Source organism: Varanus komodoensis, unplaced genomic scaffold (assembly GCF_004798865.1).
Source record: "Varanus komodoensis strain SLA01 unplaced genomic scaffold, ASM479886v1 scaffold16, whole genome shotgun sequence".
Taxonomy (NCBI): Eukaryota; Metazoa; Chordata; class Lepidosauria; order Squamata; family Varanidae; genus Varanus; species Varanus komodoensis.
In genome coordinates this window covers 1,428,847-1,450,621 of record NW_025335468.1, presented here as the reverse complement: position 1 = coordinate 1,450,621, position 21,775 = coordinate 1,428,847, and the positions used below count along the sequence as shown (strand labels likewise).

At 42.6% G+C, this 21,775-nt stretch overlaps 3 protein-coding genes across 6 annotated transcripts in view; 1 reads left to right on the top strand and 2 right to left on the bottom strand.

The window, feature by feature from the left end:
- Positions 1 to 1,915: 1,915 nt before the first annotated feature.
- Positions 1,916 to 6,424, bottom strand: FEN1 (flap structure-specific endonuclease 1). Its single transcript, XM_044425814.1, has 2 exons — positions 6,157 to 6,424; positions 1,916 to 3,513 (listed from the first exon to the last, which is right to left on the bottom strand). Exon 2 carries the CDS (start codon positions 3,464 to 3,466, stop codon positions 2,318 to 2,320), a length of 1,149 nt encoding a protein of 382 aa, XP_044281749.1. The 5' UTR covers positions 3,467 to 3,513; positions 6,157 to 6,424; the 3' UTR covers positions 1,916 to 2,317.
- Positions 6,425 to 6,585: 161 nt separating this feature from the next.
- On the top strand, positions 6,586 to 12,479 carry TMEM258 (transmembrane protein 258). Its single transcript, XM_044425679.1, has 4 exons — positions 6,586 to 6,697; positions 7,057 to 7,166; positions 9,950 to 10,099; positions 12,094 to 12,479. The coding sequence occupies exons 1-3, from the start codon at positions 6,695 to 6,697 to the stop codon at positions 10,074 to 10,076; spliced, it is 240 nt and encodes a 79-aa protein (XP_044281614.1). The 5' UTR covers positions 6,586 to 6,694; the 3' UTR covers positions 10,077 to 10,099; positions 12,094 to 12,479.
- A 2,018-nt stretch (positions 12,480 to 14,497) lies between these two features.
- Positions 14,498 to 21,775, bottom strand: part of MYRF (myelin regulatory factor) — a 126,124-nt gene continuing 118,846 nt past the window's right edge. For all 4 annotated transcript variants that reach the window (XM_044425675.1, XM_044425672.1, XM_044425674.1 and 1 more), the window contains 2 exons: positions 21,430 to 21,504; positions 14,498 to 20,161 (listed from right to left, as the gene is read on the bottom strand). In XM_044425675.1, coding sequence (XP_044281610.1) covers positions 20,075 to 20,161; positions 21,430 to 21,504 — 162 coding nt within the window. In that variant the 3' untranslated portion in view covers positions 14,498 to 20,074. The remainder of the gene's footprint in view (positions 20,162 to 21,429; positions 21,505 to 21,775) is intronic.

The window sequence follows — 21,775 nt, the reverse complement described above, 5'->3', positions numbered from 1 at the left end:
TCAGGAGATGCTGTCTTGGTTGGGGACACTGCTGTCCCGATGTTTGTCCCCTCCTTCACTCATGCATGAGATCTCTCTCAACTGCAAGTTCAAGAGGGACAATCAGCCGGGTGGCACAGGCCCATTGGGGCAGCCCTGCCCAGCCAATCAGCTGGCTCCTGCCTGAGCAGTCTTTGGGGCAGCAGGCACAAAGAACTAGAATGCAGCTAGGAGAGTGGATAGCTGCACTTGCACTGACTGGCAAGAGTGGCGACCACACTCTTGCCATGTGCCTTCTTTTTCTGGTTTTTGACGACCATGAGTTGAGTTTTTGAAGTTCAGATGATGGAACAAATTACTGTGGCAGGGAGAAATCCTGGAACAGACTGTTGTACCTTATCTTGGTTGACAACCACGGCAAGTCACCATGGTCAATTACCCAACACCAGGCTCAGACAATACAAGCAGTTTTTTTAAATCATCAGTTGCTTGTCAATATAGTAAAATTCTGTGGCTGCTAGACAATCTTAGGCACAATATTATGGGTGTTAGATGCTGCCTAGATGGCCATAGGATAGGTCAGAATAACCAGATTATTTTGTAAGGACAGAGCTGGAACTCTGATGGCAGAGCACCCTCCCAACTGGCAGCTATCATCCTGGTTATGATCTTAAGTCACAAGTGCAACTTCAGAGCCAGCACTGGGGGGGGGGAGCGGGGGGGGGTCCAGGAGGAGGTTGTGGTGGGTTATGAGGAACTCCGACAGTGTCCCAGTCCCTCTTCTTCATCATCAATAGCAAAACTGCCATCTACCTCCTTTGCAGCATGGAAGCAACACAGAGGAAGCCTCATCCTCCCCTTCTGCCATTGAGTAGATGCCCATAACCCTCCAAGTTCAGAGGGTTACAGGCAGCCATATTCGATGGCACCATTAGTCTAGTAAAACAGCTCCTTTGTAAACCACGAATAAATCCAATACTAAAATTCAATATTTGTGATTGCTATGTTGTCCAAAGAACTTGACCAAAGTTAGGAGAAACTTCTGTTGTCTTTTTCTTTACAAGGATATTGTGAGGGGATGGTCATATATTTAAAGGCATTAAAGTCCCAATGTAAATAAATATACCAAGTAGTTTTGGTGTCTTATTAGCTTTGGATATACATTTCCAAATTCTTGGCTATTTACATAGGCACAACTATCATAAACATTGTATAACATTTTGTAAAGTCTGTTATAAAGAAGGTCACAATAATGCAAATGGGGTGTTATTGTATAATTGTTGGAATAGTTAAAATCAAAAGAACACTAGTGATAGGCATTAATGATAGGAAATGTCAGCTACTATATGATTTTTTTTGAAATTCTGGCACTAAAATTCATGCAAAGCTAAGACAAAAGTCCATGATGACGTCTCCCTATTTATTTCAGAGCCCCCTCCCCCCAAAACCCCTTCCTTTTCAGTCATGTGTAGGCCAATTGCCACAAAAACCAAAGGAAAAAAGTTCCCATGCAAGAAACAAGCACACACATGCCTCCCAGAATGCTCATCAAAATAAGAAATTCAGCTTGTTCTTTGAAATTTAGTTTAGTTTCTTGCTTACTGTCAGGTTAATATATTGCTGATACACCATTTTTCCATTCTCACAAAATAAATGCTTGACAAATTTCCTGCCAGATCTATAGAATGTAGCGATTACCTGATTCTTTTAATTGACAAGCATAAGATGTGTAACTGAGCCAGGGTTAGAAGTGCAGAATCTCTGCAGCAATGCTATCTTAAGTATTAAAGTAACCAGACTTTAGTACTGCTTTCATTGACCTTTTTGTGCTGACCCCATCTTTTGATCACTTCAAATTGTGGTTTGGAAATTTCTAGCAATATTACATCTCAACCTCACAAAATGAATTTTGACATAAAGAACTACACCAAAGTAATACAATAACTTTGTCATATTTATTAATTTATTTATATTTACTAGACTTATTAGAAGCTACAACTCAAAACTAAAGGCATTCCAGCATTGTGCAATGAGTAAACTACCACTGATAATTCACAGCACCCCTGGTGGAAAGAGCAACACCTTTTGAGTGACTTGGCAGGCATAGCAGCCTTCAGCATGGCTGTATTTGTGGACACTAATTAATGTTAACAAACATCTGTCAGTGAAAACAGTGTCCTGCAGTTTTGGCTGAGGTGGAGCCTGATAACGGCTGTCTCATTTCTTGAGTATCACAGAGCAAAAATATGTTACGTTAAGCTCCTACATTTGCTGTTTAATATGTTTTGTTCCTAAGGGGACCTGGAGTGGAATGGAATGGCTGTTCCAGACAAGAATTTTATTTTCTTCTTTTAAACTTTGATGCTGCTGCACCACTGCCCTTGGCTTTCTTCTTGGCAGGTCCCTTGGGTTCTGGTTCTTTGTGCTTGGCTGAAGTGATGGAACCAGTAATCTTAAAGAAGTCATCCAGTCGTCCCTGCGTGCTACCGTGACGACTCTTATTCAGTCTCTTGATCCCACTACGGACTCTTTCTTCATTGAATTGCTTCTCCCCACACAAAAAAGCAACAAGCCCTTCCTCCTCTGGCTCACTCCACTTCAGCTCCACAGCTTCTGGGCTTATGACCTCAGGCTCCAAGAAGAGCTGTTGAGCCTCCTTGTGCAGCCAGTTCTCGGGCACAGAGTACTTCTTGGTATCTATTTGCTGAATGATCTTTTCTATGCTCTTGTGCTGCTTGATAAGCTCTATGGCACGCTTAGGCCCAATTCCACGAATGCTCTCACAGTAGTCACAACCTAGCAATATGCAGAGGTCCACAAACTCCTTATGCGTCAGGTTCATATCCTGAAGGACACGGTTTAGGTGGAATTCCTGAATTGGCAGTTTCTTTGCCTCACTGGATGTAAGATGTCGCATTAACACAGGGCTACCAAAGGTCAAGCAGTCCATATCCTCAGTAGCAGCTGCGTAGACCTTGTTAGCTTTCACTAGGGCTGCACAGCTAGCTTCAGCCTCGCCAGGTGCATCGACATAGGGGATGCCCATCAAGGCCAGCAATTTCTTGCACTCATCATTGTGTTGTTTGGTTACCTTTACTAGCCTCTTACTAAATTTTTCTACATTTTCCTCCTCACCTGCCTCCTTGGCCTCTTGCAGTTGCTTCTCTGCCTCAGTTCGGCGCTCGGTGCGCTTAGCCAATTCACCCGATTTCATTTGTGGGGGTTTGCCATCAAAGACATAAACAGGCTTGATGCCATTTTCCACCATGCGAATGGTGCGGTAGAACATACCCATAAGGTGGCTTGTGGTCTCGCCTTCTTCATTTTGCAACATATCAGCTCCCTGACGCACAGCAATCAAGAACTGATAAATACTCATAGATGCATCAATGGCTACCTTCCGGCCAAAGTAACTCTTAATATCATTCTCTCGAATGGCAGCAGGTGCTACATCTGCAATCAGTTTGGCCAAACCATGGATTCCCATCCTGGTAACAAAACTGAAACTGAAGTCTGACTTGGAGGTGATGAAACCTAGGAAGTAAAAGCACAGATGTGAACAAGAAAGTAGGCTTTTACTGAAACAGGATATAGTTTTTCCTCCAATTTCCTATCATTCTAAGCTGATCAGTAGGTTAATATACTATATTCACTTATTATTTACATTTGGTTAAATTAAATTTCAAGGAATTGAAGAAAAAAACTATAAAATAATTGTTTACCATTAGGAAAGGGATAACCATAGTTATTCTGTGCTTATAACAGGATACAGATGACCATAGCAGGGAAAATACTTAGATTAAAAGGTAGTTAGATGACATTTCCTAAGACTGATTTTCAAAATAGTTTACTATTTTAATAGTTTCAAGTAGTGGTAAAGATTATTAGAAAATCTCTTCCAAAGGAGATATTAGAGCAAGCTGGTTAGACAGCAGCTTTTCCTTGTCTTTCCATCCCTTATAGAAGGTAGAACTATATATCTGCAGTGTTCCATCTACGCATTCACAATTTCATCTGCGCAGGGAGGGGTTTTTTGTTATTGGGAAGAACAAAAATGTAAATAATAAACAATAATTAACCATTCATTTAAAGAAAGTGGCTAGACACAACAAAGAATCTTTTTTAAAGTTTGTATGTAATTCTTATAAAATGCAAAGGAAACTTCCTAGAGCATCCATTCCCTGTATAAGGTTATTTCCTCTAAGTAGTTCCTAATAGCTCAATCCTTGGGTGATTAAACATCATGGGCAGCGGTGGGGCTAAAGGATGATTCAGATCCCCAGATATGAGGACAGAGGCAGAAATCTCGGACCTGGGAAATGGAATTCCACACTCCAGTTCCACATTCCCAACTTTTAGCCAGCACAGAAGGAACCACACCAGAAACCTCTCCAAGAACAGAAAATCTAAGGACTTCTCATTACCTAACTATAATACATAATTATACATTTTTTTAGGTATCACATGCCTCTGAGTTGTGTTTCTTCATTTGATTTTGTTACATGACTAGTTACATCATTTTATTATAATCTTTATCAGTAGATATCTCTGAAAAATTAAGGGACTCAAACCACATCCATGCTGGAAACCAAGTACCATCTGTGCTTCTAACAAGAAAAAACGAACCTGTTAGAAATGGAGCTTTCAAAGGTCCTCCAACACAGGGGTAGGGTTTAGTTACACCAGGGGTCCTCAAACTTTTTTAACAGGGGGCCAGCTGAAAGGTGCCGGTGGTGGACGCAGGCTGCCAAGGCAGTGCCGGCGGGGAGCATGGGCCAGTGAGGGGTCAGAGCGTGCATGTGGCACATGGACTCTGAGTGAGTTCAAAACGATCTCCCCACAAGCAAGCTGCCGCTGGACGCGTGCCTGCACACATGCATGTGCGTGCAATGGGTCCAAAACCTCTGAGGCGGGCCAGATAAATGGGCATGGAAGGCTGGATCCAGCCCATGGGCTGTAGTTTTGAGGATCCATGAGTTACACTGACGAACCTTTTGACTTTTATAGAGTTCACTGACGAGGACTCAGGCAGTTTAGTCCACTGACAAACCAGTATATTCTGCTAGCAGGCAAAATTGTGCTGCTTCCAATAATTTGGAGGGAAGCATTTAGTAAATAAAGTAGTATACCTCCATTTTTAAACAGCTTTTGCTGTTGTGGGAGTTCACAAATTCTGACTGTGACAACTGTCCACAGAAAATGGAGTATGATAAGGGGCAAATATGACTGCTAGCTATCATATCTCTTCCTTAAGTCCCAGCTCAAGGCTCTTGAATGTGAAGACAATAGCAGTAGCAAAATTGATGGAATACTCTTATTTTAAAAATATGGAATCAGCCCTTTGTACTAAGCTGAGCAAATTCCATCAGGAAATGTGGCTCAAGGAGTATCTGCTGTAAGCTTGCTGGTAATTTAAACACAGTTCTGTTGGACTGGAGACCATTTCCATCTAACGGTGTACTGTGCTATTCCCAACAGTGACCAGTCCGATGTCTCTGCAAAGATTGCAAGCAGGGCTTCCAGCAGAAACAACCCAATTCCTCTTCTGTGACTTTCTGTTATAATTCCAGTATGTTTAGTAGCAGCAAACAACCCTTGCTTGCAGGAAGAAGAGGAGGTATGGGGCGGGGGCGGGGGGAGAAGTCAGGCAAGTTCTATAATCAGGCAACAGCTTCAAGCAGCAGATTTTCAGTGTTTTAAAAGAGCAACAGACTGATCAATAATTTAGTGCCATCGTATTTCTATTACAAAGGAAACTGAAAGGCACTTCGAGGTACCAAAATAACCTGGCCAGCCTTGGGTACTATGCAATTGGACTCGAATTTCAACTAGCAAGTTACCTTGCAGCAGCACTGTGCACCAGCTCTCCTCAATTGCCGCACTGGCTGGGGCTGCTGGGAATTGCAATTCATTATTTCTGGAAGGCACCAGGTTTGAGAAGGCTGCGGTGGACCTAACTTGAGCCTCCCGATAAAAACAGGCCGGAAGCATCGACCCGTTTAGACTCACGAAGGGCCACTGGCACAATAAATCTCGGCCACCACCAAGCATCACGCTTTGGCCTCGTTTCAGCCAAGACCAAACGCCCCTTTGGCCACTCACGGTCGGGCACACACTTAATACAGACAGGCCTAAAGTCCAAAGCTATTAAACAGCTGCTACAGCAACTTAACTCACCTTGCGGGCCAGCAGCCTCCTAAAGTCCAGTCCGCGAAACAGACTCGGGGCTGGCTGAGAGCCTGCCGGAGCGCGGGAAGGGAGGAGTGCCGTCCCTCAGCTTCCAAGGGCCGCGCCAAGGGCCAAGCGAAGCGCAAGGCCGCGCGCAAACGCGTCTCCGACCGCCGCTGGCCGTTGAGCCCCTCGCCGCCTCCGGCTGCCACGCGCCCGAAGCTCGCTGCGCAAGTAGCCCGGCCGCCGAGTCCGGTGGTCCAGTTCCCGCCTCCTCTCTTTTGGCGCCTTTCAACTCCCGCGCCCGGCGCAGGCAGAAAAGGAGGCGGGGCGTCACTGGGAGATGTAGTTCGTTCTCGCGGTTTTTCCCGCTTGCCCGCTCGTACAGGCATCACCGGACTACAACTCCCGGCGGCCTGCGAGAGAGAGCCTTTTGACAGGGAGGGAGATAAGCCGGCGGAGTTCCGGCTGCGAAAAGGCGGAGCGAAGCGGAGGAAGAGACGTGTCTTTTTGCCGACTGTGGAGAAGTGCGGGCGCCAAGGGAGCCATGGTAAGGGGCTGGGAGGAGGGTTGGTGGCAGCCGCGCCCCCCACGTTTGTCAGCCGTAGCGCTCCTTTTTCTGACTGCCGCCTTTGCTGGTGGGTCTGCTCGGTTCTGTCGGAGGACCGATAACCCCGAAGGAACCTGCAAAGGATGGTCGGTGGGCGCCAATGGTCGACGCTCGCTGACTGAGATGTCTCTTGAAAACGGCCTTCCCCCGCATTGGGGCCCAGCAGATGTGCTGCCTGTGGGGACGATGGGTGTTGTGGTTCAGCACGTTCGCAGCGCGCGAGATGGGAGAGACTGCTTCACAGCAACTGAAATGCTCTCACGTATTCCTTCCTTTCTTCCTCCCCCGCCCCCCATTAGGAGCTTGAGACGATGAGCAGATACACCAGCCCGGTGAACCCGGCCGTGTTTCCACACCTCACCGTGGTTCTCCTGGCCATCGGCATGTTCTTCACCGCTTGGTTCTTCGTGTATCCTCTTAGTGCCCATAGCAGCCCAGTTCAGTTGGTGGGAATCCAGCGTCCAGAGTCATTTTGGTTGCCCCAGTGTTCTGGGGTTTAGGGTTGCCAGCAACTGAGAGGGTACCTGAATGTTTGTTTATTTATAATGCTAATTTTAAATTCTTCTTTATTACAGGGGGGCAGATTTTTCAGTCTGCCTTTCAGCCAGACTATCAGGGTGGTATAAAATAAAACCAATATAAACAAACAGTGCAGAGTAGCAGAGTTTATAAAAAATAAGCCAAACAGAAAAGAGCATAGAGAAAGTGGGAAATCCTATGGTCCTTAAGCTGCATTTGAAGTTTATCAGGATACTTCAAATTCTGATTCAAGATTGGAGATGAATAGTGCATGGTGTAGAGACAGTGGATGAGACATTTTTCTCTCTTTCCAATAGCACTTAAACCCAGGATCTTCCCATGAAGCTGATAGGTGGAAGGTCTAGGACATAAAAGGAAGTACTTCTGCACACAATATGGAATTCACTGCTACAGGAAGTGGTGATGGCCACCAATCTGAGGACTGGACAGATTCATGAGGGAGGTGGCTATCAGTGGCTACTAGCCTTGCTGACCATGTGCTATGTCCTTTACCAGAGGTGGCCTGCCTGCATACGCCAGTTGCTGAGGAGCTTGAGCAGGAGGAGGTCGTTCCCACCCTGCTCAAGGAATCCTGTGGGCAGCTGGTTTGCCACTGTGTGTATGGAGTGCTAGACTTGATTAACCTTTTGTCCTATTCAGCATGGCTTTCCTAATGTTCTTAACCTTGGAGTGACCTGGAGCTCTGATCCGCTCCCCTTTGCAGCTTGTGCTGAAAGAACTGCTCCAGTTGCTCTCCAAGGTCAAGAAAGCAACATCAGAGAGGGGCAAGGAAGGCAATTAGGTAGACGGAGAGGGGAAGAAATTGGAGAATGCCAGCATATGAGTTATCTTGGGGCTTCCCTTGCCACCTTCCCTCTTGGTTTAGAATGCTGTTACTAAATGGGCAAATAGGCCTGCCTTGTGAAAAGACAAGACAGAGAGGCAATAGCTTTTTCTCCTTCAGCCCTATGTAGGATGCTTGTAAGTTCCCACATACACGGGATTACAACTGTTATAATAGGATTGCACCTTAAACTAGTGTTTCTTGTTAAAAGCCTAGCCAAATAAAAATACCTTTACCGGAAGGAGAAAGTGCCACTTGGAGTTTCCTCTGGTAGCAGCATACATTGATGAGCTTCTCCACTGTGCAATTTGTATAACATGATTCTATATTATTATTGCTTGCTTTTCTGTACCATCCAATTGCCAGTTGTCAGGGTGGTACTCAAAATGTTTATCAGAAATCCTGGAATTAACTCCAGGGGTTACACCTTTAAGATGCAGAATTCTTCTCAGGGTTTGGACTGGACATCCCTATGCCACATCATTGTGAAGAAAGGCTAAATTCTAATACTCTGTACTGGTAAAGAGAATCTTGAAGATTGAATGTAGTAGAAAACTCAGGAACCCCTGCACCCCAAAGCCATTAAGAGAGATTTTCAAAAGGTTTTCAAGTTAACCTTTTCTTCTTTGTTAATTACTATCTTGGTACCATGGTAAATAATTTTGAGTGTTAAGTGTCATGAATTCAAGTGGTTATTTGAAATAGGTTACTGCTTCTATGATGTGTCTGTGTGGTTGATGCATAGACAGGGAAAGAGGAATGTGCACAGCAGAGATGTATTTTGCAGTACAAACCTCACCTTGTAGAAGTAATCCTACAAACTTCACAACGAAATATTTAAAAACAATACAAAATATACCAGTTAAAACATCATAAAAGATAGCAGTACAAAATTTAAAGCAGAAAAACAAAATTATACATTAAAAAGACAGTTAAACCCAACCAGCAGGCTCCAGTAACTAATTAAATGCTCCACAGTTGAAGATTGTCTTTACCTGGCAGAAAGATAGTAAAGTTGGTGCTAGACAGACCTCAGTGGGGAACTTATTCTAAAATGGGGGCTGGGGGCCACTGAAAAACCTCTTCTTGTTGCCACTATCCAAGCCTCCCTTGGAAAGCCCCAGAACTTGATTGTAGTGTCCAGGTGGGTAGTTTTCTCTACAACAACCAGATTTTATGTTTGTTTTTCTCCCTTTACTAAATGGGGCACTATAAGCTTTGTGTGAAAAATGCAGATACTTAACTGTCAAACATTAAAGGTGGAATATTAAATCATGAGGAATAACTTAAACATTACATTCCATATTTGTGTCTCATGTTAAATTAAGAAGTCTTCTGAAAGCTTCCAGTACTTTCAGAACTGTCAGTGGAATTATGGGTGACCAAAGACTCGAAAGCAAGTCCTTGAAGTATAGAAAAAACTGAGAAATTATCATATCCTTGGAATTTGGAAGAATATGTAAAATTTCAGTTTCAAAGGCTGAACTGAAATTTCCTAAATTTGTACTAGAGAGCAGCATGGATTGTGGGAATTTACAGGAACGTTCCCCCCCCCCCATTTTGATGGCATGAATGTTTCTTTGAAAGTGTTCAGGATGATATATAATGCTGAAGACTACTTAGTACTCTTTTGTTGTACTGGGCCTGCTCCTGTTTCTTTCAACTTCAGTCTCACAGAAATGAAGCCGCTGAAAGCTTTTCTATGGTATATGCTGGGGTAAACTTCATCTGTATAATTTTTGCATGTTGGGCTGCTGCTAATGGCAGAGGGAGTGTATGGGCATTCTTCTGACATTTGAGTCTGGTTATTGCTTTAATTAATATCTCAGCTATGAAGTAACTTCTACCAAGTATACACGGGACATTTACAAGGAACTGCTCATCTCCTTGGTGGCTTCACTCTTTATGGGTTTTGGAGTACTTTTCTTACTGCTGTGGGTTGGAATCTATGTGTGACAGTAAAGCAGGAGCTATTTCAGGTAAGACAGGAAATTAGGTCTAGTGGCATGGATTTTCTGGACAAGTTTGAATTAGATTTTTTTCCAATGACCAATTAGAATCCGATACAACACATTTTGATGTATTTTAGATGCAGTTCTTTCACCTGCAGGGTAACTGCTTGTTAGCCTCTGAATCTGAAAGTTTATAACATCCAGTGCAAGGTGTGAGGCATGGTAATAGCTGCTGCGTTTCTCAGCCTGCACTTTATCTAGACAACCAAACAGGGTTTTGGCTGTCTAGATGTATGGCTGGCAAGGAGGAGGGAAGGTGCCTGGGGCTCCCTTTCCATCTCCATGTCCAGGTGCGATTTGGGGCAGTTGGCACAGTTCTTTCTGTGCCAGCTTTGAGGGGGTAGGACAGTGCAGGGGCTCAGTCTCCAAACAGCCTCTAGATGGTGTCAACTTATACCGTTAGGCATAACAGTTAAAAAGAATGTTTATTTTAGATGTTAGCTAAATAACTTTAACATGTTTCCACTAGTCAGAAGTCATTTGAACTGAAATGTTTAAGGAAAATCTATAAGCACACTCTTAAGTGCAGGCTTAAGCATGTATATTCAAAAGCAAATCCCATCGAGTACAGTAAGTTTATAATGCATTGCTGAAATTCTGTATGCACTTACCTAGCAAGTGGCTTTAATGTTATATTCAAATTAATGCAAAGCTTTAGCAGAAATTAACTTTATTGAAAAACTTGTATATATTTTAAGACATAAGTCAATAACATGCACTTCTTATGACATTGTTTCCTTAAAATATAAACAGTGAAAACTGAACATACTAATTTTTGCATGCCCAAGACATTGTTGCACATCTAAAGCTACTATCTATGCCTTCTTCTTAGCTACAGTCACCTGACTATAAGTTGAAATTTTTAGAATGCCAAATTTGACTGGTAAATCCATTTATGAATGCTACAAATTAATCTTATCAAGCAACAGTGTGTTAAAGGAAAGCTTTCTGTGGAAAAATGTAGAAGTTGGTTACAGAAAAGTTACCCCCCCCACAAACACTGATGCCTACTTAATAGTCTAAACGTGTAGACTTAACTTCCCTTCTGATAAGTATTTATCCAATATGTAACTTCATACTAAAGCTTCCTGTAACATAATAGGGCAACACCATACTTTATGTCCTGACATGATTGCATGATTGGTATTTGTGCATGGATTTCTGTAAATTGCATAGACTTGCTCACTGAGACCTGCAGAACCTATACTTTTTTGGGGTCCAGATTTATTCCAACAACACCAGAAGCTTTCTTCTCTGAGCATTTCAGAGCAATGTTGCTTCCCTTCCCTTCTGAAAAGGGGTGTGAATATGGAAAGCTTGTGTTCAAATATGGTAACAGCTTGTTCTCCTTGGATTTATAACAGAAAGTGTTTGCATGCCGGAAACTCTAGGAGCTGCTTTAAGTCCAAAGCTTCATTGCTTTGTATCTGTTTAAGAGCTTGCTAAACCCCAGCCTTGTCCTCTTAGCCAGTGAATAATTCAGTATCTATACCATGGGTATACTCGAAAACACAATATCTAGGCCTTTATCATGAAAGCCAGTTTAAACATGCTGGATCTGAATGATCTCCAGCTTTCATTCTGTCTGCTGGTAATGTCAAATCCCGAGTGTACCATTAGTAGATGTACTGGTTAGCCTTCCTAATGAGAGGCCCAACTGCATAATAATAGCACTGCTGTAGTCATAAAGCATCACCCAGCAAGCGCTTGACTGGTTAGTGTGGCTGAGGTCATCAAGAGCCATTCTTGCTGAAAGGATGGCCTACAGCACTGGGGCTCTTTAGCTGTATAAAAGTAGGACATGGTAAGGGTGATATTAGACTTGTATGCCATAGAGAAAGTGGATAGGGAGAAGATGTATATTATGTGTCCAGTTTGGATACTAACACTGAAAACTATATTAATGGATAAGTATTTGAGAAAATAGTTTGATCCAGCTATTTCTGTTGTTCTCATTTCAGGTTCCAGAAGCCTTAGTGAAGCTCCTTTTTTATTTTTGTACTTAATATGGCTCATCACAGCTGTGGACTGTTTTTCTGACACTTTCCTATATTCCAGAATGAAGTAACATCAAATCAATAAATTTTACTCTGTGATGAGCTGAACTTCATGCTCTTTATTCTTTCAGTCCTTTTTTCCTACCACATACAAAGACCCATTCCTTTCATCCTTTCATGGGTCTATAAACTTTTATTACGGTCTGCTGTTATGCCTAGATCTCCTACAGGAATGAAAGGTGCAGCTGAAATGATACATAGCCAAGATCCTTGTGTCTGTACTTCTGATTTTTACTGACTCTTGGAATTCAGTTACATTTGTTGTACCATAGTAAAACGAATGCTTATGATGTGTTTGTCATGCTCACATGTTATCTTTAGGTATATTCCTGGTAGTGTAATCTTTAGCTTGAACTGAATAGTCCCATATTTGGCAATGGTAATATTAGGCTGTCACTGAAGAGTACTGGACCATGGTAAAAACACTTCACGCATCCGATGAAATGGACTGTAGCTTACAAAAGTTTTTGCCGTAATACATTTGTTGATTTACCGCATGCATCGGCAACATGTAGTCATTGGGCTGCATGTGGCCCCTGCTGCCTCCAACAAGAATAAAATTTCATTTTATGCCAAAGTACAGTGATACTGCTACAGAGGTTTATTGAAGACAAATCTATTTTTGAGCTAGGTTTGTCCCCCATAAGCTGTTTTTTGGTCACTCTTGAGGTAGGGGCAGACGTGGGGTCAGTAGTCCCTTGTTTAAAATATCTCATGGCTATTTCTGTTACAACAGAGCAATATGGCTACCCTTCAAGGAACAATAGGGATGAATGCCTGTCTTGAGATCTAAAGCAGTAATATATTTTGTGCCAGACAGTTTAGCTGCTAAGCCAACACAGGTCTGGACATGTGAATCTCTTCTAATTCAGTGCACTCCTTACATATAGAATGTGTATCCTTGTAATTGGTGGCATTTGTGCCAGAGCAGAGGACAACATGCAATTCTAAAGCCACAGCATGTTCATCACTTTTCTAAAGTTTGGATACAAACATAAGGTCCTTTTGACTTTCTTTCAATGTGCAGTACCCATTTCAAGGCATATTTTAATCTTTTTAAAGAAAGTGGATTTTAGTCAGAACTGTTCAGAGATGGAAGACCTTAAGTGTACAAAAGTGTTCCATTAAGAGATACAAGGTGATTCCCTCAGTGCAAGATTGTAGGGAAGAGAGCCTTCAAGTGATTTTTTAAAAAAAAATAATCCTGACTCCAATCTAGCTAAAGGTAATTCATGGAAATCTGTGGGCTTGCATAGCTATACCTCAAAGGAGCTCCCTCACAAACTCAGATTTTCTGTTACACACGCACAGCTTGAGCTGCACAGCCCTCCTTGAAACTGAGACTTGCCACCTCCACTGGTTCTTACTGATTTCAACTGGATTTTAAGCTGACTTGCTTTAGGCACATTACAGTATACATGAAAATCTCTGGGTCACATCCAGTCCTAGGCTTGCTTAGATGCACTGAAATGAATCAAGACTAACTTCAGTCCTATTGATTTCAGTGGATCTACTTGACATAGGTCTGGATCCAACCCAGCAACATTTATTAGAAGTGCTGCAAAATATAATCTACAAAAAATGTTTTAATCAACTCAACAGTTTCCTTATCAAGTAGCAGATTAAAATACTAGTTTTTCATAAAAGGTGGCAAACACCATCCTAAAAGATGATTCCCTTCTCTTGCACACAGGAATGTTGTCTTTAAGATGCCTGCTTTGATGCATGAGTATACTGTCCAATATAAATGTTTTTACCCAAAAGGTTAAATTGAGTATAACTCAAGAGGCATTATCTTATTTAGCCCGATTACTAATTTTTAATTAGATTTATATCCCACCTTTTTTCTTACCAAGCACATAATGTTCTTCCTCTTATTCTCAATCCTATCCCCACAACAACCACCCTGTGAGGTAGGTTGGCTGTGAGGCTGTGACTGGCCCAAAGTCACCCAGTTGGCTCCATGGCTTGGGGAAGGACTAGAACCCGGATCGCCTGAGTCCCAGCCCCACACTCTTAACCACTACACCACCCTGGCTCTTCCTAATGTAACTGCCATTGTACTAAGTGTAAGCTACTTCCAGCATAACACTGAGCATTGGCTGGTGCAGTAGAAACCTGTCCTGCAAATGCTGCTGGTGCTATGTTAAGAAGTAGCTTACGCAAGTGTGATTTTATGTTAGCGATCTGGTTGTATAGAATACTGCCCAAGGTTAATCAATTTAATATTTTTATATTTGAGCTGCATCTCTAATTATACTGTAAGAATTCAATCCCATGAGATGGAGGAAGAAGCGAAGAGCCAATCTTGAATACAAAGTAGTATACTTATATATTTATTTATATAGGTACATTTCTTAGGAATAAAGGTCTAGATAAGCAAAACAGAAGTAGAGGAGTCCTGAGTATTAGAACTCCAAAACAAAATATAAATACAAACCAGAAAGGTGGCGGGGGGGGGGGGGGGGAGCAACCACACATCATCCACCAAAGCAAGATATCAATAAAAACTTCAATTAATATAGCACTCACTAAAGATATGATGGGCCATATACAATGATTAAAGCTGTGATAGCAACATTTAAACAAAACAAATTAGTGCTTTATCTTCCTTAAGGCTCACAGTGATGGCACAAAACTTATTTACAGGCTTTAAGCTTTAACAAGAGAAAAAATGCTTATGAAGTTTCCTTTGTGACTTATGTTCACAACCCCTCAGAGCAGCCAGACTTTAAAAGCTGGCTCCATATCCATCTTAGGTTTTTTTGACCCCCAAACTAATTTTTCATGTTCCAGCTGTCAGGAAAAAGAATTTCCTACTAGATGGGAAGCTGTGACTCAGGCTCAGGAAAACGTCCTGTTGTTATCTCTTCATGCTATTTTGGGAAAATGTGCAGATAGAACAAATGGGGAGAACACCTCCTGAGACCAATGAGCAGGGAGGGAGAAGATGCTACAGCTGGCCAGTCCAGCTGTCACCCTCATGATACCAACTGAAACATAGATCTTAACTTAGTATGAGACCTCAGTTCTGCTAGTTCTCTCCCCTACCCAACCTGATACTGTGAAGCACTTCAGGATAAAGGTGCTATATAATTACAGTAAGTTAAAGCATTTCAAAACAAACATTAAAACGGATGTAAAGAGCACTACTGTTATCACAGATTATGTGTATCGGATTCTCAAGAGACAATGCTGATGTGAATTTACCAGTGAAAATGTTTGATATATGTACACCCCTTCTCTCAGATTCCACCTGATAGACTGGGAGAAGTAAAAATGATTGGTTAATGAAATTTACTTCTAATGTAACTATGTTCCTACTGCCCTCACCCTGATCCAGATAGGTAAGAAACAGTGGATGGTTGGCTGGGGATTTCTTTTGCTTTTGTCTTAGTGGGGAGTGGGCAACGGGATAGTCAGGTCAAAATGTGAATGTCCTCAACAGATTGTTTTTAATTAAATGGTTCTTAACCACCAGTCTAAAGACTTCTTACTGCCAGTCCATAGCAAGGGAGTGTCTGTGGCCTCCTCCTGCTGTAAAGGAGAACAGAGCCCTACCTGGATTTAGATGACAAAGGTGCCTCTCAATACTGATCAAGGACAAATCCGTCGCCTCCACGAGCTGCTACTTGCATTGCTCCAGTGGAACAGGAGCTTCTTCCTACACTGCTGAGGTAACATGGGGTTGTGCAAGATCTTACTGGGATCATAGTGACATGGCTTAAGGATAAGATCCTCCAGTGAGATAACAGTCTCTGAAAGAACCTGCAAGCATGGGAAGAAGTGGCGGAACAGGACCTCCCATTCTGCTACTGGCAATAGGGGTTTGGCACTCAGGACTTCAAAGGTAGGAGCAGGGGAAGAAAAGGGTGTTTCCTATTTAGTTGGACTCAGTCTCTCGCTATGGGAAAATAGTAAGCAGCAGTTTGAAGGCATGGTGAAGAAGTATTTGGTACCAGACCTTCATGGATGATTCATCCTTGAAGGGCAAACACAGAGTTAGGGACAGGGTTGTATAGCTACAAAGTGCATCCACCAGTGATAGACAGTCTCCAGCAGAGACTTCATGCAAACTAAGCAGGGAGACCTGACAATGTGGTGAAATTAGCTGGGCAGCACTATGGGAACTATTCATGGGTCCCCCGTGGCATAGTATTTGGACATAGCCAACAAAGGATGCCTTTAATGAGCCTAATGCTCCAGGTTAAATCTTGGGAGAGATTAAGGGCGTGCACAAACAACAATGATCCATCGGGTGTGCAAGTAGATAGTCCAAATGTAGAAAAGCAAACACTCCAGTGCAATAGAATAATGTTTAAGGCTCCTCTCCCACTGGCTCCTTGCCCAAACTAAGGCACCTTGGAAAAGGGAGGAGAAAAACAAGAATGGTGGTAAGACCCTGGGGCATCAGTAAAGAGGTCTCCAAAGTTCATGGATCCAATCAAGGGAAAGGAGAAGAGAGAAGCAAAGGTTACAGAGGGTAGGTTGGAGAAACTGGCTCCCTGCCATTTGAAGCTTCTGTCAGTACACATTGTCTCACAAATGATATGTAAAGCAGTTTTGTACTTCTTTCATTTAATACAAGGCCATTTTCATAAGTGATACTTAAAAGTGTAATCCTATTATGTGTCTACACAGAAATCCCAACAAATTATTCTGAGTATAGGGCGACTGCCTAAATCAATTTTTGCATTTCCTTAATTTGTAATTCAAATAGAGAGGAATTGTCTTAACTAAACTATATTTTTAAACCCCCCCTATATATTCAATTAAAAGCGGTGTGCTTCCACTTTCTAGCTCATCCTATATACCAGGGACGGCCAAACTGAGGCTGGTGAGCTGCATGCAGTTCCTATTTATTTTGCATTTCACAGCCCATGGGTGCCTATTTTGGGGTCTCATGTGGCTCTTCCACTGAGCAAGTCAGGCTACCTCTGCTATATACCATTAACAAACTCTGTATCTCAGAATGAGTGATGTTGGTGACATAGTGCCAAACTACTTAAAGGAAGAATCTAATCATGCATCCGCTGCACCATGTTGAATGGTGCCGCTGGGTCATTTCTCACTCTGACCCAAGAGCTGATCACATTGCTCTGTCTCTTGGGTCAATGATGCCAGCTAGTGACGAATACTAGCAATTGCAGTTTTAGATTCCTTATTGCAAGAGATGAGAGAAGCAGCGTTTTGTGAGCTTGCCTAAATCCTCAATGCTTGTTCTCATTTTAATTTCCAGCTTTTTTTTTGGGTTGGGGGGAGGATCTTAGAACAGTAAAAGTGCACACGTCACATGGGGAAAGTGTTCTTTTCCGTGCATGTTTTTCAAACTCCATCGCTGTTGACTAATGTACAAAAATGCTTTTTTTTTTAAAAAGCACAATTCAAAGTGCACATTTAGAAAAGAACACCATTACTGTTCAAATGCAGTTACACATTTGGAAATTTGCTAACATTTCTTGGGAAAAATTACTCTTACCTGCATCTGAGTTCGGAACAGCGAACAAGACATGTTTGCATGATTATGAGCAGAAATATATTTCTCATACACCCCAAGTATAAGATGACTGACTAGGCTAGTGAGTGGGCTTCTGTGCATCTGCGATGGCCTATGCGGGCCAGAGCAAAGAGACACTATCAGATTCACAAAAGTCCCTCCAGTGGGCTGCCAAATCGCCACCTCTTCCTTGGCCTACATCTTTGGGCCTCTCTCTTTTGCTCCTAGTCCCAGTTGCCATTTTTCCTTATGACTGCTCAGGAGAGATCAATATATACAGCCTCATAAGGAAAGATAGTCGTTTTCCTGACTGGGACACTGACAGTGAAGCTGTATCTATTATGTGACCACAAGTTAGCCCAGTTTGATACTACAGGGCCTCTGAAGAATCATGGGAACTCGTTTGTTGAGGGTGCTGGATAATTTCTATCAGAAAATCCCTAACTCTTCTTAGAGAACACCAATTATCAGGATTCACTAGGAAGAGACGATAAGAATTCAGTCAGTGCAAATCTGTAACATGGACAAACCTTTACAACATCAAATATGTGGAACTGCTGATGGTCCTAGAGAAGCTAGTCAGGGGTGGGACTTGCCTATATGACAACATAGGAAAATGGCAGCTCCATCCATGAATACAGGCACCACAATATCTCCCACCAATATATTAAAATGCACACACCAAACTACCAACTGAGAGCCTCCCATAAAACATTATCTTTTTACTATAATAACCCGATTTAAAACTGCTTGTGTTAGGAGATTAAAATATGCCAAAGGTGGGAATGTTTTATCTATGGACTTTTGTATTTATAATTATATTCAGGATCACAGAGCAGTTCTAGCAGCTTCCTATTTTATTTTCTCTCCTTGCTTTCTCTTTCTCCTTTCCTTCCTCCTCCAAGTTCTCACTCTTATATAGAAGTCTGATTCATTTTGCAAAAATCAGGAATCTGACCTAACCCACCCCCACTTTGAATGGAGGGTAAACACCTGACAGGTAGGGTGGTTGTGCTTGTACATCTGCCTTAACTCCTCTAGGCACCCAGTTCAGACTCCGGGTGAGGCTGGTGCTCAGCACTGGCCCACTTTGGTTTCCTATGAGAGACAAATAGATCAATAATTAAGCAAGCTGTTTTTTTTTTTTAAAAAAAAGATCAGTGGTTTAGCACGTTAAAACCTTGTAACAGTAAATTACTCAAAATATACTCAGAATTCCAAGGAGACTCAAGGCTTGGAGTGGAAAAAAAGTGTTCTGTTGTCTGACAGAGACCCCTTGAGGATAAAAAAGAAATTCAGTCTGGTGATGTTCCGTGTATGGCAGATCTCTTCTGATGGTCTTCCTCTTCAGCCTCTGGCACAAAGTGCGAATGCTGAGCAAGGGCTTTGCCACATGCTCTTTGGGACAAATGCATTTCTTCTGCTCTGGATGTATGGGACTTCAGAGAATCGCTCCAGTGCATATAACAGCCGAAGCACTGCAGAGTTCAGTGGCACAAGCCCAGTTACTGGTTTCCTCAAGCAAATCCAAGGGGAGGGGGGTTACAACTCCTAGACAGCTTCTTGAGAAGCATATTCAGAACTAGCCCTGAAAATAGAAGGCACACTGGGAGCAAAACTAGTCTGCCTGAGACTTGCAGAGTTGCTTTTGTGAGGTTTTTGAGGTTTGCTCTCCCTGGAATGTAACTATATGGCAAAACAAGAGGCCGGAAGAAGCCAGAGGTAAATCCCGTAGCTTTTCCACTGGTTGCTGCTGTTTGAAATGGCCTGTCATTCCTGCGTTCCAGTGTTGCCAGGCTGTCTGCAGAGCATAAATTTAGAGAAATGGCCAGCTGCCAGCCAGAAGATCAGAAACTCCAGTGTATGACTTGCAACACATCCAAGCAGAATATTCCTTTAAAGAAAGGAATCCAGTGTTTCAGCTCAGAAGAGGGCTCTGAGCATCACCCATGAGAAATGTCAGTGTCTTTGAAAGCTGCTTCAGTGGCTTTCTGGGCATTGAGGTCCATTCCTAGCCAAGCCATGTTTTACAGTACTGAGAGGTCCAGACAGAGTGAACCCAGTTGTGGTCCAGTGTAGAATTTTCAAATCCAGTGTAAGAAAGAGAGAAAAAAAAGGAATGCCAGTTTTTGTAGAATAAGAAAAAGGAAGCCTTGATATTTCAAGGTTTTGCTAGTGGCAGTATTCCTCCAAAGTTGCATGACATTCTAATGTCAGTATCCCACCACTAGGAAAAAAGAATCAAACCAGCTCAAAGCCCAAAGGGGAAGGGCTTACAGATTAGAGGCAACAGGATAGGGCTTGGGGTTCATAGAAGAGAACATCCAGTCCAGTCGGTCTTGTGAGCCCATTTCAGCTCCTTTCGAAGGGCAGCCATGCTCCAGAGACTCACTCACACAGCCAGTAGAACTGGAAGTAATAGTCAGTAAAGAGAGAGCCCATCTGTTCCACAGTGCTACTGCAGTTAGCTTCGCCCTGTGCCAAGAGAGGGAAAAGAAAATAGGGTCTCAGGAAAGTAGACACTTTCATCGAAGCAGCAGGACTCATCCTTGCAGAATGACAAGATTTAGTCATCACAAAGTTGCTGCAAGCAGCTCCAAGGCACTGTCCTGGCTTTGGAACACAAAATCTCATAATATGGTGGGGTCCTCAATTTTAAAAAAAGGTATTAATCCTTCTGTTGAAGAATCAAGTGGAAAGGGGGCCCAAATGTTGAGCCAAAGAGTTCTATCCAATGTTAGTTTGACAACGTATTGAAGGGCACAGCAGACTAAGATTGGATGAAACCTGCTGAATACAAACTGAAGTGGAAATTAATGTTCTTTCTCATGTTTCTGGAGCCGAATCTGATTCTGAGGTGGAGGGTGACGGAAGGCAAATCTTGGACCTCACAAGCAGAGAATCTATTTTATATATATATATATATATATATATATATATGCGCGCACACAGAGCAAAGGTGAGCCTACCATCTGCACACTCACTTCCCAGGTAAGCAGGGATGACATAGGAGCAGAAATTCAGTTTGAAAAAGATGGGAAACCTGTGCCAGTTGATCCAGCTTAAGCTTGTATTAGGGCTCTTTAGCCAATTCAGTCTTTACCTACTTCCAAACTGAGCCACAGGTGCATGGCCGGCTCCCTAGAAGTCCAATTACCTCTTGTGGCTGAGTTCCATGTAGGAAGTCATAAGAGACGGATACTTAAAGGGAAAACCCAACAGCCTTAACAGATGTACTGGTGGTGAATCTGGATTGTGAGACAAGATTCAATGGGATGGATCCAGGTTTAGTCAAACTGACAAAGTAGATTCAGTGGAATCAATGGGACTTAAATTACACACGACTAAGTCCCATTGATTTCAATAGGTCTACTCCAAGGATGACTAAATCTTGATCCAACCCAACATCTTCATTAGTTTTATGGATTTGTATACTCTCTATTGCAGATTAAAGCTAAATGACATGTGCACCCCTACTGTGCATTAGAGACGTTGCTTCCATCTCTCCTTATCTTTTTTTAATAGGTGAGAGATGCTCACACCATCCTTGTGCATATTTCCCCACAGATGGAGAGCATCAGCTCATTCCTCTACCTCTGCATGGCTTTGGAGCCCTCTACTCCATTGTACCAGAAGCAGTCTGATGCTGTAGGAAGAGTCTGTAATGGAATGATATTCTCCTTTCCCTCCTAACTGGAGAATGAATTGTTGCAATGCAGCACATGGCAAGGTCTTATACTCACAGGTCTAGCTAATCGGAAATGGTAGGTAAACTCCTGGAATGGCATCATCACCACGGGCCAGTGGTACGTTGCTGCCTAGGAAGATGAAGAAACAATAACACCTGGGGTGAAACGGAAGCTGCTGGTATTGAAGACCAACACATTTCCCAGGCTAAGGCCAGATGGAGTGAATGTTTGTTGCTTGCTGCTTCCCCTTTCTGGCAGGAAACAAATGACAGAAGAGCAGAGAGCAACATACACTATTCCAGCTCCAGGGCCAAGCTACACAGTCTCCCACTTGGCAAGGGGAGGGTGAATGGAATAAAAGAAGGGACTAAAAGCATAATAAACAGAAAAATGACATTTA